General features: G+C 36.4%; 1 protein-coding gene across 2 annotated transcripts in view; it reads left to right on the top strand.

Moving 5' to 3' along the window:
- Nucleotides 1-21,401, top strand: part of rreb1b (ras responsive element binding protein 1b) — a 63,229-nt gene that overhangs the window by 20,641 nt on the left and 21,187 nt on the right. For both annotated transcript variants that reach the window (XM_087240740.1, XM_087240741.1), the window contains exon 2: nt 9,016-9,104. In XM_087240740.1, coding sequence (XP_087096866.1) covers nt 9,101-9,104 — 4 coding nt within the window. In that variant the 5' untranslated portion in view covers nt 9,016-9,100. The remainder of the gene's footprint in view (nt 1-9,015; nt 9,105-21,401) is intronic.

The raw sequence follows: 21,401 nt of genomic DNA on the forward strand, positions 1-21,401 counted from the left end.
TCAGGAGGATTCTCTTGTAGGGGTGTGATTATAGCAGATCGTAGTGCCTATTGTTGGTGTCCCAAGCAAAAATCCTCTGGCCAACATCGAACAACTGTTCATCAAACTGGGCTTGGCTCTTTCGGAAGCACCGCTGAAAGTCTCCATCATCCAGGTATAGATTCTGGAGGAATTGATGAACTCACAAAGCCGGGTGCACCTCTGAAAGGATCTCGTAGACTCAGGCATGCCATAAACTAGTCGATGCAGTTTTTGAACCTTCCTAAAGCACATAAACACAACAATTATCTTAATAAAATCCATGTTAGCCATTGAGCAACGAAGCTAGAGTCATGAGGCAGACAGAAGCCATGCCCATGACATGAATCGCGGCTATTGTGAAGTGAATTTGATGCACGAATGAAGCGAATTTGACAAATTTGATATTTATTTATAGAAATATTGTAAAGCCCAATAATAAATAAATATGCATGTACTGTCTTAATGGGGTTATAATGAAATTTTGGCAATATTGCTATTACACTTAAGCTCATGTAAACACAATATTTTGATCTAAATACTCGCAGCAAGGATAATTATATCACTATAGGTGGCTGTCACAGATTAAAATCGAAATAAGCATGTAAACACCTCTTTTTTTTGCTATTCGAGCAAAAGTGTGCATCATAAAAGTGGCGTCCAAGAAAATGTGTGCCATCTACAAATACAGGGGTGTGCATGGTCCCTCTTTGAAACCTTTTGGAATCACATGTCATGAGAAACATAGATCAAGAGAATACTGTAAATACTCAGGTTTTTTATTGTATTTTTAATTTTTTTTGACTGCATTTGTGGACTTTTAACTGACTGGCAGTGTTCTACAAAAGTCATAATAGTCCTGTGATAAATGTGATTACTTTTTATATACTTATTATCAGATGTTACATTTTTACATTTCAAGAGATATTGCCGAAAATGCGTCCATTAAGTTTGACATTTTCTTCTAAATCGGCAGAATATTTTGAATACAAAATGCCTAAAGTGTTAAGTTAGCTTGTGTTCAATGATTGATAACGGAAGCAAATGACATCTCAATGTATACTTTTTGCTAATTATTATTATTATTAGAATAAATATCTGTTATATATAAAATAAGTTTTATTGACCAATACTGTTCATAGTTAAATGCAATTACTCCCATAATTCTCTCCAAAGATCATTGGGTGTTGAAAAAGGTGGATACCACACTCAAAAAATGATTTGAACGTTTGTTCAAACTACTTATTTAAAATGAGCTGAAATAACACAATTCTTGAGGATTTTTTGGGAACAACTTAATTGCTTTATGTTCAATTCACTTGTGTGTAAAAACTAAAATGTTAACCTAAGTCTATTATGTTGTCGCAACACAAATCAATTGTGTGAAACCCAGCATTTTTTACAATGTATATTTGATAACAGTGTGAACATTCTCATTAAGATTTTGGATTAACCACACCTCATAATCAGGTCAAGATCCACAACAGAAATGTTTGTGATGAAACAAGATGGAGTTTGTTAGGAGGAGAGAGAGAAAGATGAGCAGCAGAACCTGTTTAACCAGACTCTATCTCAGGGTGTCTCCTCTTGTCAGGAATCCTCCTCCTCTGGTTGTCGAATGGCTGTAGCCCCATCCCCACTTTTATTGGGACACCTCCCCCACTCAACACAAACACATGCTGAAAGTGATCCAGGAACAGTGTGTAGTGTGGAGCCAGCAGAACGCGATAGCCCCATGAGCCAACACCTGCCCACAGTCCAACACTTGCCTGTGCCTGTCATACACACACACAGATGCAGGAGCGACACACACAAACAGTTTCTGTTCATTTTCCCTCTTAGGAGATCTTACACCAGCTACATGTGCAGAACTTTTTTCTGCTTACATTATTTGTTTTACTATTTTGTTTTTAAATGTTTATTTTTTAGGGCTGCGCGATTTCACCTAAAATAAAATTCTTGATTAATTGAACATTTTAATTCGATTACAATTAATGGATTAATGAACCATTAATGTATTTATTTATTTATTTATTTGCCCTTCTAGTTGACTGACAGGTTTTGTACAGTAAATATGCTCACATATTACAAGTGATAGATTTTTAATGTAGGGTGCATTACTTAATAAAAAAAGGAAACACACACTATCTACTATCTGTTAGGCTTGTCACAATAATCAATATCGACTTATCGTATAACACATAAACATGACCTCATACGTTAGAACATACGTTAAAAGCAATTCTAGCAACATTTTATCTCTCTATCTCTATTGGAGGTGTCAGTGTCAGTATGGTTAACAAACACTACAGTTTAAATTACTATAGCAAGGGATCTCAAACTCCATGTACGGCCTGCCCTCCACCTCCCTCCGCCCCGCAACTGACAGGGGGGACCCAGCCAATAATCCATGCGGGGGGGGCCTCCGCATTTTGCGCTACGCCACTGCTTACAAATTATGCTGGTGGTGTAAAAAATATGCTAATTTAGCTAATATTCAGTTCATATGGTCTAATTTAATAGGTTTTCCTCATATGCATGTTGAGATTTCTTTGAAAACTATGTACATTTTACTGCTGGTTGAACTGAAAATGTAAAGTAAATGTAAATATATACATAATTTCCCCCCTCTTTGTTGTAGTTTTACAAAAAAGTAAGACACTAAACAATTGCCAGTAAAGTTACCCAAATTTTTGCTGTTCTTGGATCTGTTAAACTTTTGGTGAAGCAACAATTGGTTGGGACAGAATAATAATATTTATTATTACCATTATTGTGACTATTTGCATTATCACTGGTGACAGGTAATGCTTAAAATGTAAACATTAGGTCTGTTGTCCTAAGATGCATCAATTATGTCACTTTTTCTCGTGCTTCAATGTTAAAACTGCCCTCCTATGAGTTGTCATTCACTGAAAAGGCCCCCGCCATTTTGAGATACTGACTACAGTTTATTTTCATGTGGGTGTCTGATAACTAAAAAATAGATCTGTTACTTTTTTTCTAGTTCTTTTCACGTTGGGCATCTTTTTTAACATTTGTTATTAATTATTATTTATTTGTTTGTCTGATTATTAAACTGTTAAAATTATTATAATTAAACGAAATATTCTTAATAATAAAATACTATGTGTTCTTTGAAAGAGTCTACTTGCATAATGATGCTATTATAGTATCAAAATGACAATAATATCGTTTATCGCAATATATTTTGGTTCTATTTATTGTAACTCAAAAAATATATATCGTATATATTATTGAACATCAATGCTGAACAGCTGAAATTAAAACACTCATTGCCTAAAATGTGGCTCCCTGTGCCACCCACTTTCGTCACCACTACCAAACCGACTAATCGTTACACATAGACTGTACTCGTGCCTTTGGCAGCAGAATAATAAGTATAAATCATTATATAATAAGTATAATTCAGCCTTAACAGAGCGGTGTCACGTGACTCCAAACACATTAGTGAAAGTAATTGAAAAAACTGACATAATTAATGTCATTATTAATCACATTATTTATTATTTTATTTGATCTTATTTTTTTTTAGTTTGAAACTTTGAATGTAGCTTAAAGTAATTTTTTTCTTTTTTCTTTTTTTTTTTTTGGATTTGCAGCATCATTACACCAGTATTAATTGTCACATGATCCTTCAGTTAGCAGTGTTGTGTTGATTTTATATTATAACATAAACAGCTGTGCTGCTAAATATGTGGAAATCAGGTATTTAAACTTCTGCGTTCTGTCTGTGCTGGTCTGGCAATAACACATGTGAAACTCTAGATAAAAATGCTGGGTTACACAATTGATTTCAGGGTATCCGCGGGTTCTTACATTTTTTTTTTACATTTCTTAAATTTCAAAAGCTAAATTTTAGGCTATAAAAAGTGTTAAATTAATTAAAACATTGTCTTGTAGGACTTAAATGTAGACGGGTGTTAGTTTTCTTCTCTTTATGTAAAGCTACACAATCAATTGCAGGCCCGTAGGCAAAGTCCACCCCTCACTGACAAAGGTCCAGAATTTGTCCCATACATGAGATCATTTTTCCTATTTTATTTTCCTAAAAAGGCTTTAAGACCAAGCAGAAACCTCGATCAGTTTTTCACTTTGGTGTGAAATTAGCTAATCAGTTTTGGCCAATGTTAACAAATATTTTTATTTTACAATCTGACGTAAGAGAAGTCCTCTTTCACTACTGCATTTTCTTTTTTACTGGTAACTTTTACGCAAATGAGGAGTACAACTGCAAAAAGGGTCCACTTTTTGAGAAAACAGAACCGCATATTTCACCAGGCTGGCTACAGGTCTGTTTTGTGCATACATTTATTTTTCAAATAGTTTAAATATGTTGTTAATTATGTTTAATAGTTATGTTGCAAAAATATATGCATATAACTAGGGTCTGCTTGTTTTGACACAACATTTAAAATATGAGGCTAAGAAATAAGTAATTAGAATTATTTTTTGATAGGGCAAGTACGTATTTTTTCATTATGCGCCATTATAAAATCTTAAGCAATCAGCCCTATAAAAGTCTGAAATTTAATTCTTCATGGTCTTAAAAAAAGGTCTTTAAGTGTGCTTTCACACCAGCATTTTGGTGCTTTGCTTTCATGGCCGTCACCTAGAAACACCTGTGCAAAAAACAGCAGCAAAAAAAAAAATGCAAAATGCAAAAAAAAGATGGTGAGAAGTGTGAACACAAACCAGCCGAGGGAGACAATCGAACCAAGTTTGACCAAGTGTGAAAGTCCTAAATTTTACTGTGTGAAACCAGCAGAAACCCTGGATTTTTATAAAAGGAATAAGTGGATTGAACATAAAAAACTGCCCCCACCCCCCTCAAATTGTGTTGTTTAAGCTAATTTTAAATTAGTAGTTTGAACAAACAGCAAACTTAATTTTTTTCAGTGTACTAATGTAACATTAGTCCAAACTCTTTCATTCAAGGAAGAAAAAGACTGGGACTAGCAAATGTTCATCAACGTCATTCACAAAATACACACTGAACAAAAGCATCCTTTTGGAGTACCTCTGTGGGACTCGACATTTAATAAACGTTCCCTGCTCCACCAGCCTTGATCTCAGCCCCGCCTACACTCATTACATCTACCAAGCTAGCCAATCACAGACCTTGCTCTCTGGGTTGTTGCAACTTGCAGTTACGTTTTTCAAGAGGTGTGTGTCAGGGTATGGTGAAGTCTATACAAGGCATGTCTGTAGATGCAGAAGTATAAATAATTAAATAAACTACTCTAACAGAGCGATTACAACAGAATATCTTTAATCAAACCAAACCTACAATTGGGCGACACAGTGCCTCAGTGGTTAGAACTGTCCCCTCACAGCAAAAAGGTTGCTGGTACGAGTCCCAGCTGGGTCAGTTGTCATTTCTCTGTGGCGTTTGCATGTTCACCCCGTGTTGGCATAGGTTTCCTTGGGGTGCTTTGATTTCCCCCACAGTCCAAAGACATTCAGTGCAGGTGAATTGAATTAACTAAATTGTCCGTAGTGTATGTGTGTGAATGGGAGAATGTATGGGTGTATCCCAGTGCTTGGTTGCAGCTGGAAGGGCATCTGCTGTGTAAAACATTTGCTGAATAAGCTGGCGGTTCATTCCACTGTAGCGACCCCTGATGAAGAAAGGGACTGAGCCAAAGGACAATGAAAGAATGAAACCTACAAATTCTGAAGACACTCTTTGGAGGGGCTGAGGGACCTTATTTGAAAAATTTCTGAGACTCAAAACCAAATTCCAAAATAAAAAAAACTACTGTGAACTTAGCTTGTATTACTCTTATTTGCTGCTTCACGCCACAACACATTAACTTTGCTGTAAAATGTCCACCCATTGCTCTCGAATCTACTTTATTAGTGTCTATCACGTGAAAGACTGTCAAACCAACATATGTTTTTTTTTCCTGACTGGATAATTTGAAATAAGCCTGTTTTGTGCATCATGACATGCCTAAGCTCCATCCATCTGCCTGCCATCCATCTCCATAACGTCATCTATACTCTCATCCTCACGCTCTCATTTCTGCTTTTGTTCCTGGCTCGTCTAATAGTGGCGGCTGTGATATGCGGTAGCAAAGCTCCATACGGCCTCCTGCTCTCACCAGAAAGGAAACTTGGCAGTGTGTGTGACTTTGTGTTATGTGATGGCAGGCCGTTTCAGTTTACCAGCTGAACAAGAGGCCCGGGGCTGGATCTCTCCTGTTACCTTTACACTTCTAACAGCGCATCTGAAGTGATGCAGTGTTTCTCTTGTGGCCTTTTTAGGTTGCCTTCTCTTCCCGTTGCTAGCTTGAAGTAGGGCTGAGTTCATTTCATTTGCACTAACATTGCAATATTATACAAAAAATTTTCAATCGCAAAGGCTGCCATTACATTGTGGTAATGTAAGGCGACAGTATAGCAGTCTGAACAGGATGCATCAGGTTACGGATTTCAGTTTTTTAAGGCATCGTTGAAATTCATACGTTATAATGCATACATCATGGAGCTGCTTTGAATATAATGCAGGATGATGGAATTGCCTTTGAATGCACATTCAGTCTTCACTTGGGCTGGGTCCGAAACCGCGTACTACTCAGTCTGCGATTGAATTAGAATTTACTACTCGACTGTTAGTAAAGTACATTCTATACAATATGAGCAGTGTTGGGTAAGTTACTTTAGGAAAGTAATACATTACAAATGAATGATTACTATTGGAAAATTGTAATCTGATTACATTACTAATTACTTCATGTAAAAAGTAATCAGATTACTAAGTACTTTACTTTGAAGTTACTTTTAAAACATATAAAATATACCTATAAAATACTAATGAAACTTTCAGTAATTTAATATTCGCTGAAAAACATTACAATGGGTTGATCACAGTAGCCTGACAAATTCAAAAGACTCAAAGAAATCACCCAAAACTTAAAATTCTCTCATTATTCACTTTTCCAATCCTGTTTGTCATTTTTTAACACAGAAGAAAAAAACTGGATACCTGTAACCACTGACATCCATAGTATGGCAAGGCACTGCAGCGTATGGGTGTTATGTGTTTGTCTGAGGTAATAAGTCTACCTAAATGTGTATATTCCAAAGTATGAAGCTGATCTTTCAGTTCTTGTCGCGTGACTTGCAGTTTTGGGTGCGCCTGGGAAATGCGAGTGTGTGCAATATGCGCTCCCAATATGCGCACGCGCAAAAGACATGAAATGTGAACGGCCTCATAAGCATTCCCAATCCTGATCAAAAAATTTCAATCTAGCCTGTTTAGGCTGAAATGGGCCGCTATGTTGTTGGGCGCCGGTGTCCTCTTTCATGACTGTATTCACAGCAATGTTTTTGTTTTTACGCACAATGAAGTCAAAGTAATGTTTGTATTTACACTTGAAGAAGAAGCCACTCTCAATTGCAGCCTTTTCAGCTCGCATTCTCTGGCCATTTAAAAGTGCATGCTTATTAACTCAAGTTGCAGCAGATAACATGATTTAATACACATATTTTTTCTTCTAAAACCTATAGTTGTAACGTAAGTAATGCAATTAGATTGACTTTAGTAACTGTAATCAGGACTTTTGTCATCCGGGTACTTCTCACATAATGTTTTTTTTTAATTCTATGAATTCAGACATACTACTCTGCTCGCATACTATGTAGTATGGAAGTATGTGATTTCAGACACATCCTTGGGCTTTTGATTCAGTTTCTGCTTGCACAAAATATTTCTGAAATTAATTATTGCTTATGTAAAGTGTACCATTTGTTGATGTTTTATATTTGATTTAACATCTACCTGTTTAATTAGAATTCTTAAGGTGACTAATTAGGTTAATTGCTAAAAAAGTGATAAAACTTAAACTGAAATGATGAATAATTATAATTGCTTTGTATTTTCTCTGGCCAAGTGTGAACTCTTTATTTTAGGAAGATAGTTGTCAACAAAGACAAAAACTACTGACATTTTATGCTATTTCTGCACAGAATTTTAAATCTGTTGATAATTATGCGGAATGTTTTTTGAAAGTGTAGTAACTGAAAACCTTCCACCTAAAATAAAAAAAATTATGCCTTGCTAACTTAAATTTAAGGTTTATAAATTGCTTTTGGTGAATAAAGCAAGTCTCTATATATTCATTCATTCATTCATTCATTCATTTTCTTGTCGGCTTAGTCCCTTTATTATTCCGGGGTCGCCACAGCGGAATAAACCGCCAACTTATCCAGCAAGTTTTTACGCAGCGGATGCCCTTCCAGCTGAAACCCATGTCTGGGAAACATCCACACACACACTCATACACTACGGACAATTTAGCTTACCCAATTCACCTGTATCGCATGTCTTTGGACTGTGGGGGAAACCGGAGCACTCGGAGGAAACCCACTCGCAGGCAGGGAGAACATGCAAACTCCACACAGAAACGCCAACTGAGCCGAGGTTCGACCCAGCGACCTTCTTGCTGTGAGACAGCACTACCTTCTGCGCCACTGCCTCGCCGTCTCTCTATATATATATATATTTGCTAAAAGACAGAAAATACTACTTTACAAACTGTATTTTAAATCCATTATTATTGATTAAAATTACTGAAATTATTTAAAATTTGAAAAAATATATATTTACACATTCAGATAAGTAAATAAATAGACTTAATGATGGGCTGAAAAATCTGTAAAAATCTGATTCCATGTTGGCCTAGTCATACTATATGATGATTTATTGCATGCCTCTGTTAAATAATATAATAGATAAAGACCTTAAGAAAAAGAGCAAAAATATCCCGATATTTAATCCCAAAGGGGGAAACACCTCGCATTCATGTTCATGCTTACTCAGCGGCTCGGCATCGTCTGACTCTAGTGTGTGTGTATTAATGTGTGTTTTTATAAAGGTAACACTAGGCTTGTGTATACAGCTTTCTTGCGGGGTAACGTTTTCTTTGTGTGTAGTAATGGTGTGTTGGTTTGTGTTTTGCTTTCTTTCAGAATGAGCAGAGGTCGCTGTCCCTCATCCTGTGCCTGTGAACCGGTGGCTCCATGACCCTGTGACACGTTTAGCTCAGACCTTAAAATGGGTAAATGTGCAAAAGACACCTGACACTACTGACTCTTCTCAGCATGTTTATCTGTGTGTGTGTTGGTGTGTGTGTATGTGTGTGTATATACTGGCTTTGAATGTATTTCAAGAAGTTTTTTGTATAATGACATGGGTATGACATAGTTGTACTTTAATACAGAGGTCTAGGAAGACATGCCTGATGCCCTTGTAATTCAAAACGCTTCATAATCATACTTAACAGGACCTTTTGACATTCAAATTTTGCCACAGGTTTCCTGTGAGGGTTGGATTTAGGGGTAGGGCCATGTATTAAGCCTTTTTACTGTATAAAATATATTACACCTATAGAGAGTCCCTGTAAACCTTCAATACCAACTTGTGTGTGTTTGTTCATGTGTGCATGTGAGAGGATGCAGCATAGGTGTTTAATTCACGTCAGGCCATTAACAGAACTCTTTATTCATTCATTCATTTTCTTTTCGGCTTAGTCCCTTTATTAATCAGGGGTTGCCACAGTGGAATGAACCGCCAACTTATCCAGCATATGTTTTACACAGCATATGCCTTCCAGCTGCAACCCATCACTGGGGTACACCCACACACTCTCATTCACACACATACACTATGGACAATTTTAGCTTACCCAATTCACCTGTACATGTGTTTGGACTGTGGGGGAAACCGGATCACCCCGAGTAAACCCATGTGAACATGGGGAGAACATGCAAACTCCACACAGAAATGCCAACTGACCCAGCTGAGGCTCGAACTAGCAACCTTCTTGCTGTGAGGCGCGACAGCCCTACCCACTGCACCCCAGAACTCTTTATCCAAAGTACAAAATTGTGGAGTAAAAACCTTTTAATAACTGTTATGTTGGGTCAAATACCGGACTGGCTATTTTGGTGTCTGCATCATGATTTTTGTTTACTGCAGTGATCATAATAATTTTTTTAAATTATTAAATGAATAAAATGTAGTTTAAAGGATGATTGCACAGTTTAAAGTTGAAATGTGACAATGGATGAGTATTTTGGTGCTGCACTGTGATATTGTAATTTGAAGACTTTGAAAATTTTCTAATATGTAATACTACAATAATATTTCATCTAATAGTTCATGCTGTAAATTTGCCTGACAAGATGTTTTGGTTTATAATCTATTGTTACACTGAATAAAATTTCTCTCAATCATCATTAAAATAATGACTAATGATAATCGAATAAAATCGAATAAACAATCTATAAGCATACATAAATACAGTATTCAGATACAGTAATTAAATAATACAAATTGTAAAAATTCTGTAAAAACCATTACAGGTGAGCTCAGTGGTTAGCACTGTTGCTTAACAGCAAAAAGATTGCTGGTTTAAGTTCCAGCTGGGTCAGTTGGCATTTCTGTATGGAGTTTGCATGTTCTCCCCATGTTTGCGTAGGTTTCCTCCAGTTTCCCCCACAGTCCAAAGACATGCGCTATAGGTGAATTAAATAAACTAAATTGGCTGTAGTGTATGAGTGTGAAGATTAGACTGTATGGGTTTTTCCCAGTACTGGGTTGCATCTAGAAGGGCATCTGCTGTGTAAAACATGCTGAATAAGTTGGCTGGTTCATTCCGCAGTAGTGACCATTGATTAAGCTGAAGCAAATTAAATGAATGAAATAAAAACAATTAATCACTATTAATGGACAAACGGTACAATTTCTTATGTCTGAGTGCATTTTAAATCAGCCACAGGCCTCAAAAACACATCAAATGATAAATTATAATTCAGACTCAACATTTATCATGCGATATGACTACTTGCTGTTAACTGTAATGCGAACTGAATTTTACTGTAGCACAGTTATGCAGTAGGTTACTGTATTTTAAAGTTTCAGCCTGTATTATCTAAAAAAAAAAAACTATTTGTCACATCACACCCATTCTACAACAGCTTCACTGGCTTTCCATCTTTTTCAGAATTGATTATAAAATACTTCTCACTTTTAAAGCCATCCACAATCTTGCTCCTCCATACCTTACTGGTCTTGTTCATATTGCCACACCTTCACAAACACTCAGGTCTTCTTCCATTCACCTCACTGTTCCCCTCTGTCTGCCTTGTCACCATGATCAGCAGAGCCTTCAGCTTTGGAATTCACTTCCTCTTGATCTCCATAATATAAACTCTTTTTTACAATTTAAATCCAAACTCAAAACACATCTGTTTATAAAGGCCTAATCTCTTTATCTCAACTGCACTTTTTTAAAATGTGTATTGTATTCTATTGACTTTTATTGTGTTTTTTTTATTTGAACTGACTGTCCTGTACAGTCAAAGTCCCTTTAAGGCAAGTCATTTCACTCGGCGGCTCTTTTTAAAACGCATCTTGAGCATTTTGTTTGAATAGGGAAACATCAAATCCTCCAAAACTGCTTGCCAAGCTTATGATTAAATTTCATATTAGAAATCACCAACAAAATTAAACAGCAACTGTGTCTTTAGTTTCATTTCTAAACTTCCAAATTACACAAAAGCTGCAGAAACTCTAAACCTCTTCCCCAGAGTGTCTTCAGTCTATAGCGATCGATGATTGGCTTCTGTACTAGTAGGCGGGCTTTATTCACCCTATATTAATTGATGATTGGCTTTTGTACTAGTAGGCGGGCTTTATTCACCCTATATTAATTGATGATTGGCTTTTGTACTAGTAGGTGGGCTTTATTCACCCTATATTAATTGATGATTGGCTTCTGTACTAGAAGGCGGGCTTTATTTACCCTATATTAGGCCGTACTCACACTAGGTACAGTTGCCTCGAACCGGGCCAAAGCACGCTTGTCCCCCCTCCCGTCTCCCCCGACGGCCTGCGCTCACACCATATCGGGCCTCGGCACGCTTACGTCATCGCTGCTGCTCTGTTCTGTGAGAAGCGCTCTCTATGGCAAGCCTTTTTAGTATTTAAATCTTTGTTCTGACTCCATAAATATATTTAGAGATCTGTAATTATATTTTGACTAGTCATAATTATAATTCCACTACTCAGAATGACAATTAGAGATATCTGCAATTACAATTGTACGAAATCAGATTGGAGATATCTGCAAATATATTATGACTAGTCATATTCCTCCATTGATTTCCATCGAAAAATATTTGCAGATATCTCCAAATGAATTTTGACTAGTAACAATTGTAATTAGAGATATCTCTGAGTTTTTACTAGTCATTCTCTTGTTATATCTTTTCAGTCGTTTGATATGCATTGACATGCAGTCAAATATTTCGCCAAACAGTCCTTAGGGATGCGGTGACACGCAGTCACGTATTTCACCAGACAGATCCGCCACTTTTGGCGCTCATAAACAATCATAAAGCTCTCGTGCTGCAGGAATGAGGAGGTCTGCTGAAGGCGTGCAGCTGACGTGCAGTGAGGGGTTTGCGTCTTTAATAAACTACGGCAGATCACTTTGCGTTCAGTGATTTGCGATCACTGAACAGTAAGAATGATTAATAAATCCATATGAAACAACCCCTTAAAAGTCACGTCTCGCTTTCAGTTTCGGGCTTTGGCGCGTTTAGCACTCACACACAAGCGTACCGCGCCAAAGCCCAAGTGATCCGCGCTCAGGCACACCTCTTCCAACCGGGTCAGGGCCGGCCAAGTGAACCGTGCTTGAGCCCGATTCAGTGCACTCACACTTCTCAAACGATCCGGGAAACGGGCCTGGGCACGGTACGGATGGTATAGTGTGAGTAGGCCCTTAATTGATGATTGGCTTCTGTACTAGAAGGCGGGCTTTATTCAGCCAATATTAATTGATGATTGGCTTCTGTACTAGTAGGCGGGGCTTTATTCACCATATTGACAGTTACCCTTTTCCCTATACAAAAAGATAGGAGTGACAAGTCTTGTGTATTCTATACTGTCTCATTTCAGAGGCTGCATCCTCCGAAGGATGCAATCGAAGTGCGCTGTGTCATAGCGACACGACCAAGGCTGTATCATTTCAAAAAATTCGAAGGCTCCTTTAAACGCAGCCTCAAAATGCCTCCTTCGTTTTCCAGGTAATGAAGTACACACCGGGTGGATCCTTTGCGGCCTCGAACGTCCCAAGATTCATTGCGTGCTGATAACGGCAGGATGCTTTTAAAAGAAAACTCTGGTTTAAATGTATGAATTAAGTTTTGTTTATTTTGATATCTAAACACATGTTAAAAAACAAAAAGAATACGACATGTCTTACTAAAGAGTGATTTTATAGACAGTTTACATGTTTATGTGTACATGTGAGGATCAAAGGAAATATATTTCCAGCTTCTGTAAACCTAGTTTTGCCTTCAGATTGCTTAAAATAAGTATTAAAATCACTTTGAAAAAAGGCATTACAAATTTTATCAGCGCGTATTAACAGCCGCTGTTTCGATTGCCTGGTGGCGAGATCATTTCTCTGTAGGCTAGATTGACTCACCTTTGAAGTCTGCATCCTTCGAAGGATGCAGCCTCTGAAATGAGGCACAGATTATAGTATTTGGTTCAGTGACCTTAAGTGTCAAGATAGGCACCTTTAAATAAATGCATTATTAAAGTTGCATTATGAAAATAACTGTATTTTACAGTAATGATATATTGTAAAAATGGTGCTGTAAATGTAAATACAGTATTTCTCCTGTAATGGATTTACAGTAAGTTACTGTCGAACTGCTGCCATTAAGGCACTGTGAATTCTACAGTAAATTATTAACAGTGTTGCGAATGCGATATCCATGCTGAATCTTGTGAAAATTGTGCAGCCCTATTTTTCATGATTATCTGTGACTTTTCTCACTTCAGGCTACAACATACTGCAAACTAAATGTAAAAAAAGTGTACATAAAACTATCATTGTATGTCCGTGTAAAGATGCTGAGTGGACAGTCAGCAAGTGTTGTTTAACCAATTAAAAATGCTGTCATCGTTTACTCACCGTCATGTTATTAAAAAGCTGTCTTACTTTTTGAATGTGTGAAACACATGTGGAGGATGTTTGTGTGCCAAACAACACTGAACCATTTTGGACAGTTTGCAAAAGTCCTGCACTGTAGGTTTGAATAATGACTGAATTGATATTTTTACAGTAGGTGAACTTTTCTGTTAAGTCTATTAAAAAAGTCCTTAGCTTGTATATATCAGTTGGGAATGTCTATTTTGATGGCACGAAAGGGTGTTGTAGATCAAGATGCAAAAAAGAGACTAGAGACTCGTGTGAAGATGGGAGTAAGTGAGATGGAGGAAAGCCTTTAAGATGGAGGATGATGACAGGGAAGAACAGGGGAGAGGAAGCAAAGGAGAAGAATGGCTCAGCATTCCTTGAACTTCCCAGCCACAGCACCAAACAGGAAATGCACAAGTTCCCCACTTTCTCTCTGGTGGAGCGGTGATGGGAAGGGGTGGGGGGTCAGACTTTCCATCGCTCTGTGTACTTATGAACGAAAAGAGGAACAAAATGGTCAAGAGCGCTCTGAATGAAAGCATAAATCTGCTGTGAGCATTCATGCAGTATGGGGGTTATCCTTGGGAACTGACAGAGTTTATTGCTCTGCTCCCAAACCTAGTGGGGCCATCCTAGAATTCAGTCCTATTTAAACAAAAAAAACTAAACAAATCAAGATGGCGCAAGTCAGAGAATTGTTAGTTAGTGCATAGTTAATTTGCATTAGATATTGGATTAAAGGTAAATGTAGTTCAGTTTAATTATGCATGTAATATTTTCTCCAATATTTGCGTGTAGTAATTTAAGCATTTTATAGAATAATATACAAGACATGTATAATTTATTACAATTATTTACTCATTGTTACACTAAACACTAACTAGTTTAAACCACTAGTTGACATTTTCCATCATTTTGCTAACCTTAAGCCAGATGCCACATGGCAATTCTGAAACTGGATTCTATATAAATTAGTACTGGGCAAAAATTTATCACAATTAATCACATCTAAAGTTTGTTTTGACATAATATATATGTGTACTGTGTAAATTTATTATTTGTATATAAATACACACAGGCATGCATATATTTGAGAATTTAGATATAAAATATATTTGTACAAACTATATGTAAATTTAAATTTGTTATTATGTCTGTATATGTAGCACTTATATGTATACACATATATAACAAACACGCATATATTACAAACTTTTATTTTGGATGCGATTAGTCTTTGCCCAGCACTACTTTTTTAACAGTCAATGAGAAATTCACTGAAATATCACAAAAAAATTTTTTATTACTGCAGTAACAGAAGAAAACCCTTTAAAAAAAACTTTTATTGCAATTATATCACAGGTTTTTTTGTTGTTGTTTTGTTTAGTTTTTTGCGAAATGTACATGCTTCAATTAAGCTTTTATTTAATTAACAATTTCAACGTTGCTTTAAGACTGCATACCCCTCGCCGTGGCTGACGCTGACGTGCACCTCTTAAAAAATGTAACTTCGCATCACAACGACACGTAGCGCAAGCTCTGTGATTGGTCGGCTTGGTATCGCTGTCGAGTGTGAGCTGGGGGGGAGAGCAGCGTGAGCACGTTGGAGCTAGTCCCATAAAAGAGCTCTAGATAGAAACTTTTGTTTTGTGTTTACCTTATGATTAAAGTTGTTGCACGTTTGCCGGTTCCCACCTCTGAATGAGCGAGTTATAGCTACTTCAGAGTAGCATTCAGAAAAAAAACAAAACACCTGCAAAGACACTTGACACAGGGAAACATAAAAAGTGCCAGCCAGTGTTTCGGAAGTTATTTCAAAGCAACACAAACAGAACCCGGAAGTATAAATGCACAGAAACGCGCAGGGCATGTGCCGTGGGTCACAGCAATCACTCGCCAATTTATGTTTAAATGGTAGTTTTCTTAAAAGCAGAATTTGACAATAAGCAGGGCCCAATATTGGTGCAAATGTGATCTTAGAATCGAGTAGCAATACGACTGACAAAAAAAACTGTTCGCTCGAGCAAAAGAAAGCAGGTGAATACCGAATGAGAGGATGATCACTTGCACACACAGGTGATGTGATGTGCACGACTGTTAAAAAGAGCACGCGCTCCCGTTTACTTGTGCGAAGCAACCATGCCTTGAGAAAACAAAACTGCTGCAATCGGTTCGCTTTGAAGTAGAATAGACAAAAAGCAATGATCGTGCAGCCACAGTCCTGCTGCTTTCAAGAGCTCAAATATGTATATAAAAAACATATTTTTGTAAGCAACAATGGTACCTGCTTTTGTTTTAATTATTCTTTAAACAGATTAGCAGGCCTAAGATTAACCGTGCGCACATGATCATCCTTTTATTATCACTCACAGTATCTGAACAGTTTCTTTTCACCTGCTTTTTTGCCTACAGTTACCTTTTATTAATATAGTTTAATTATCTTTCTTTTTTTTTCTTTTTTTTTTACAATAACATTGCTTTAATATGAGATTAACTCCCCATTTATGTGTAATTAACTGGTGCTCTGGGACCTTCAGCCAGGACAGATTACTGTGCATATTTTAGATACATGACAATAGTTATTTTTTAAATGTAACATTTTGTTTAATGATCAGTGGTTGAATTAAAAGGTGCATTTATGCATACAGCTATATTTTGCTTGTTTTGACACATTTAAAATTTGTGGCTAAGAAATACATTTTTATTTTCTGTGTGGTCAGAGATAAAATGTAGATAAAATTGGCCTGACAAGTCATGTGGAATAAAAACTAATTGCAATGCGACAACCCATTTGCTCATGCACATTGAGCAGCTCATACAAGACGCACACAAATAGTGAAATGAATAAGGAGGCAAAATTTGAATGAGGAAGTCATATTTATGCATAGAAAATATATTTTACCAAAAAAAAAAAAGTGTGGCTAGTGAAGATGGCGAGTGGCTAGTAATGTTGGAAATCTACTAGCCACAGTGGCTGGTGATCAAAAAAGTTAATGTCAAGCCCTGAGTCCAAACCAGGGTTTAGGGACAGATCACACCATACTGTATGTACTTTCAGTTCTGAAAACGTGAGGCACACGACCACATTTTCTTTATCTTGGCTGTAGCAAAAGAGCAGTGTGCAGTAATTTTTATGTTGCTAGGCAACCACTGTATTAATGATCTTATTAATGGAGTGCATGTTTTTTTTTTTTTTTTTTTTGCATGAATTGACTTTTTTTTAACTGCGGGTGCTCCGAGCACTCCTTAAAGTATTGGTGCAGCAGGTAGTTAAAACGCATGGTGCACAGGGTGTTCAAAAGTCCTCAAAATGCTCACTGCCAATAGAAAACAATTTTAAAAAGACACCTCTTTATCGAAAAAAAAAATATTTTGATGTGTTTGGAGCCTTAAAGGCAGCTGTCTTTGGGCCGCACACTAGTTGGAACAGAACTAATAGCCGCTTCAGAGTTTCTATGAATGGGCCTATTTTTTATTTTTCTGGTTTCTGTCATCCTGCTGGTTCGTCTTGAAGTATGAGTGTGTAAAGAGAGTGATGGTCAGGGGCAGATGGACTCATCATTATCCAGCGTTATCTGTTCCCAGTAGGAGGGAAGGTCTATATAATCCCCACACTCCCATTAACGAAGACACTTTTATAGCCTGTAGATGTAGGAGGTCATGTGCTAGCCTGGACAGTGTCTATCGGAGCATCAGCACTCCTTTTTTTTCTATCTGTCCTTCACGTCTAATGTTTCCAAAACTATTTGTAGTGCTTATAAAGGCTAGCACCTATTATTAATGCTCATTATTTTTTATGATCTACTTATATTAGCCTAAACATTAAGTATTATTGTGGGACACGAATATCATACAACCTTGGGAGGGAGATAGCTGACATGGACCAGGATGCATTCAATGAAAACAATAAGCACCATGTTAAAACCACTCAAAAAACTTTCGCAGCCTAGTAGCAACACTCCGGTAATGTTCTCGACAACATAACTTTTTTATTATTATTAAAAGCATGCATTAAATACAATAAATACATTATACATAATGATACATTAAATTGATCAAAAGTGACTGCAAATATTTTCACAACATGTTTCTGTTTTAAATAAATATTTTTGTTTTTTATATAAATTATATTTATTATAATTATAATGTTCAGGATTTTTTGAGCACCAGCACAGCATGAAAACTCATTTAAAAATGAAGAATGGAGTAATAATTGAAAATAGTGCTGCACAATATATAGTTTCACCATCAATATCGCAATGTGCGGATCTGCATTAGTCACATTGCAAAGATATGTAATGTCCAGTCTGAATTATATTTGACCAGGAGCTACTGAATTGTATTTAATCACTGTATTTATATAGACTTTAAATGATTTATGCAAAAAAAAAATAATAATAATTTGTCTCATTTCTAGTCCAAATATGTACATATCTTATCAAAAAACAAGATTATTTCACTTACCCCACTTGAAAATAATTTCCTTAAAACTCTTAAATCTCTTAATTTTCACTTATTTCTTCTGACGGTGAAAACTAAACAATATTTTTACTTGGTCTAAGAAATTTTTGAATATTTGGACTAGAAATAAGACAAAACGAAGTAAAAAAAAAAAAAAGCTTTTTTGCTTTGTGTTTATTCAATTTCTGTACCTGAATACTGTTAGACAGTACCAATAAAATAGTGATGTTCAAACCATCTTCTGAAACTGTATTCATTTCGCAATATTTTTTGCAGAAAAATAAAAAGTCCAAATGGGAAAGCAGCTCAGCCCTCATAGTAATAAATCAGATTTGAAATCGCTGTTATTTTTCTAAATTCCACATATTTAGAAAATGTAACTCTCCAATTGTTCTCGTTGTATTTCGTTTACCTCCTGCGTTTCATTTTCTGCATGTCTGATAATTTGTCATTATATTAGTTTTATGAACCATATGATGATGATATGCTTAACTGTGATGGCCATCTGTCGTTATAAGTGGCTGATTAATTATTGTCTTTAAGCCTGATCCTCTCAGTCTTGAGATGCTTGGGTAATAACAGCTCATTAATCTCAGATAATCTCTGGATCTATGCTGTATTGCTATCTCAGCTTGCAACACTTTATTCTGCATTGGTGAGGCTGATAACTGGATTGAAGCTACTTCACAAATTTTTTTTATTCCACAATGGGAAACAACACTTTTTGAAAGAAAGTAACAAGGTGAATTTAAACTTGTATGCAGTAGGTTCATTGTATAATCATTAATTAAAGGGTTTTACCCCTTTTTCAAAATTTTAGAGAAATCTTTTGTGTTTCCAGAATGTGTCTGTAAAGTTTCAGCTCAGAACACCCATCAGATTATATATTATAGCTTTCAGAATATTAGAATTTTCTGCTTTGAATACACTGTAGCTGTTTTTGTGGCCTGTGCCTTTAATGCTAGTTCTCTCCGCCCACCGTTTCCATGTGCCTGTCAGGGTGTGCCTCAATCTTCGCCTCGGCTGCGTCAGATAAACAGAACAGTGACAGACATAAAGGAAGCAGAACTCGCGTAACGTTTGTGAGAAATGTTACAGTAAGAACTTTTCCAATGATTAATTGATGTATTTGTTGTGTAGATGCAACGATGAGTCACACACAATGTCGTTACAAAGTTCAAGCACAAACACACACACACGTAACTTTGTTTTTGCACTCAAATATGACAGGATACACGTTAATATCCACTGCTGTATGGATATCGGTTATGTTAATGTACAAAATAAACCTGATGTAACGTCCACAAACCCAAATTGAAGCGTCTTCTTTTATAATTGTACTGACATGCGGCTGTGGTAATAAAATAAAGACGGTAAAATCGCTGTAATTTAATAACATGCACTGTTTTAAAATCGCTTTAAACTTGTAAACTCATTCTTGATCACATTTGATGATAATTGATAATCACAGAGAGCTGAATAAATATTTTAATCTCAGTTGCTTTTCGCTTGTCCTATCTTGTGGATATTATAACACATGTTACTACGGAGACAAGTTAATATACCGCTGTCAATCAATTCGGTGGGTGGGGAAACCGCACTCCTACATCACATTGTGGTGGGCTTCAAATTGGGAGGGGTTTTATTTTAATGCCAGGAAATTTAAAAAGGGGCTTATTTTGTTTCACCCCAATTGTACACATTTGTTGCTCCTAAAAGCGTGAAAGGCCGCATGCTTCTGTGTGTGTGTGCGCGGCGCTCACACACAGTCAGAAGCATGCGGTCAGCATTCGGTCTCTTTCACACACTCAGACGAGCAGAGCGCACACATCTAAAGTCATCTTAACTTTAATGGTCGAATAGGTGTCAAAATGTGGTATTTAGTGATTATTCATTTTAACCCTCATTTGTGTAAAAAACTAACGAGTTGAGAATCAAAAGACACGCGAAAGAGAAAGCATTAAACTGACAGCGCGCAATTCCTGCTGCCGCCTGTTTTTATCATTAATCAAACAACTTAAGTAGAAAATCCCTCACTGCTCTGGACTGAAAGACTTATGTAGCTAAAATACAATGTCTATTGTATATATTTCTCTTTCCTTTGTGGGGGTGGAAAATAACTGTATATATGCAGTTGAAGTCAGAAGTATTAGCCCTCCTGAATATTAGCAACCCTTTTCCTCCCCAATCTCTGTTTAGTGTAAAAAATATTTCTGAACATAACAGTTTTAATAACTCATTTCTAATAACTGATTTCTTTTATCTTTGCTATGATGACAGCACATAATATTTGACTAGATATTTTTCAAAATGCAAGCATTCAGATTCAAAGTGTGATTCAAAGGCTTAATTAGGGTAATTAGGCAGGTCATAACAGTAGTTTCTTCTGCAGACAATCAAAAAGATTTTGCTTAAGGGGGCTAATATTATAGACCTTAAAATGGGTTTCAAAATATTTAAACCTGCTTTTATTCTAGCCAAAGTAAAACAAATAAGTCTTTCTCCAGAAATAAAAGTATTAGAGGAAATACTGTTAAAATTTGTTGCTCTGTTAAACATAATTTAGGAAATATTTAATTAAAAAAAATTCTCAGGAGCGCTAATCATTTTGACTTCAACTGATAATCGTTTTGAATAATCATAATTACAATTATGACCAAAATAATTGTGATTATGATTTTTCCCAAAAATGAGCAGCCCTACTGTGTCCAAACAGCTTAAAAAAGATAACTTTCATCATAGGTGCTTTTTAACAATTTTGAGCATCAGGCCTTAAAACCCATTCACACTAATAGATACATTTTTTTTTTGTGAAAGTACATTTTCAGCAGCATTTAGCTTTGTGTCGATGAGAGAAACATAATAGAGATTTTGCAATGTACTTAAAAAATGGCT

The sequence above is a fragment of the Danio rerio genome, chromosome 2, assembly GCF_052040795.2.
Source record: "Danio rerio strain M-AB ecotype USA chromosome 2, GRCz13ab, whole genome shotgun sequence".
In the NCBI taxonomy this organism is placed as follows: domain Eukaryota; kingdom Metazoa; phylum Chordata; class Actinopteri; order Cypriniformes; family Danionidae; genus Danio; species Danio rerio.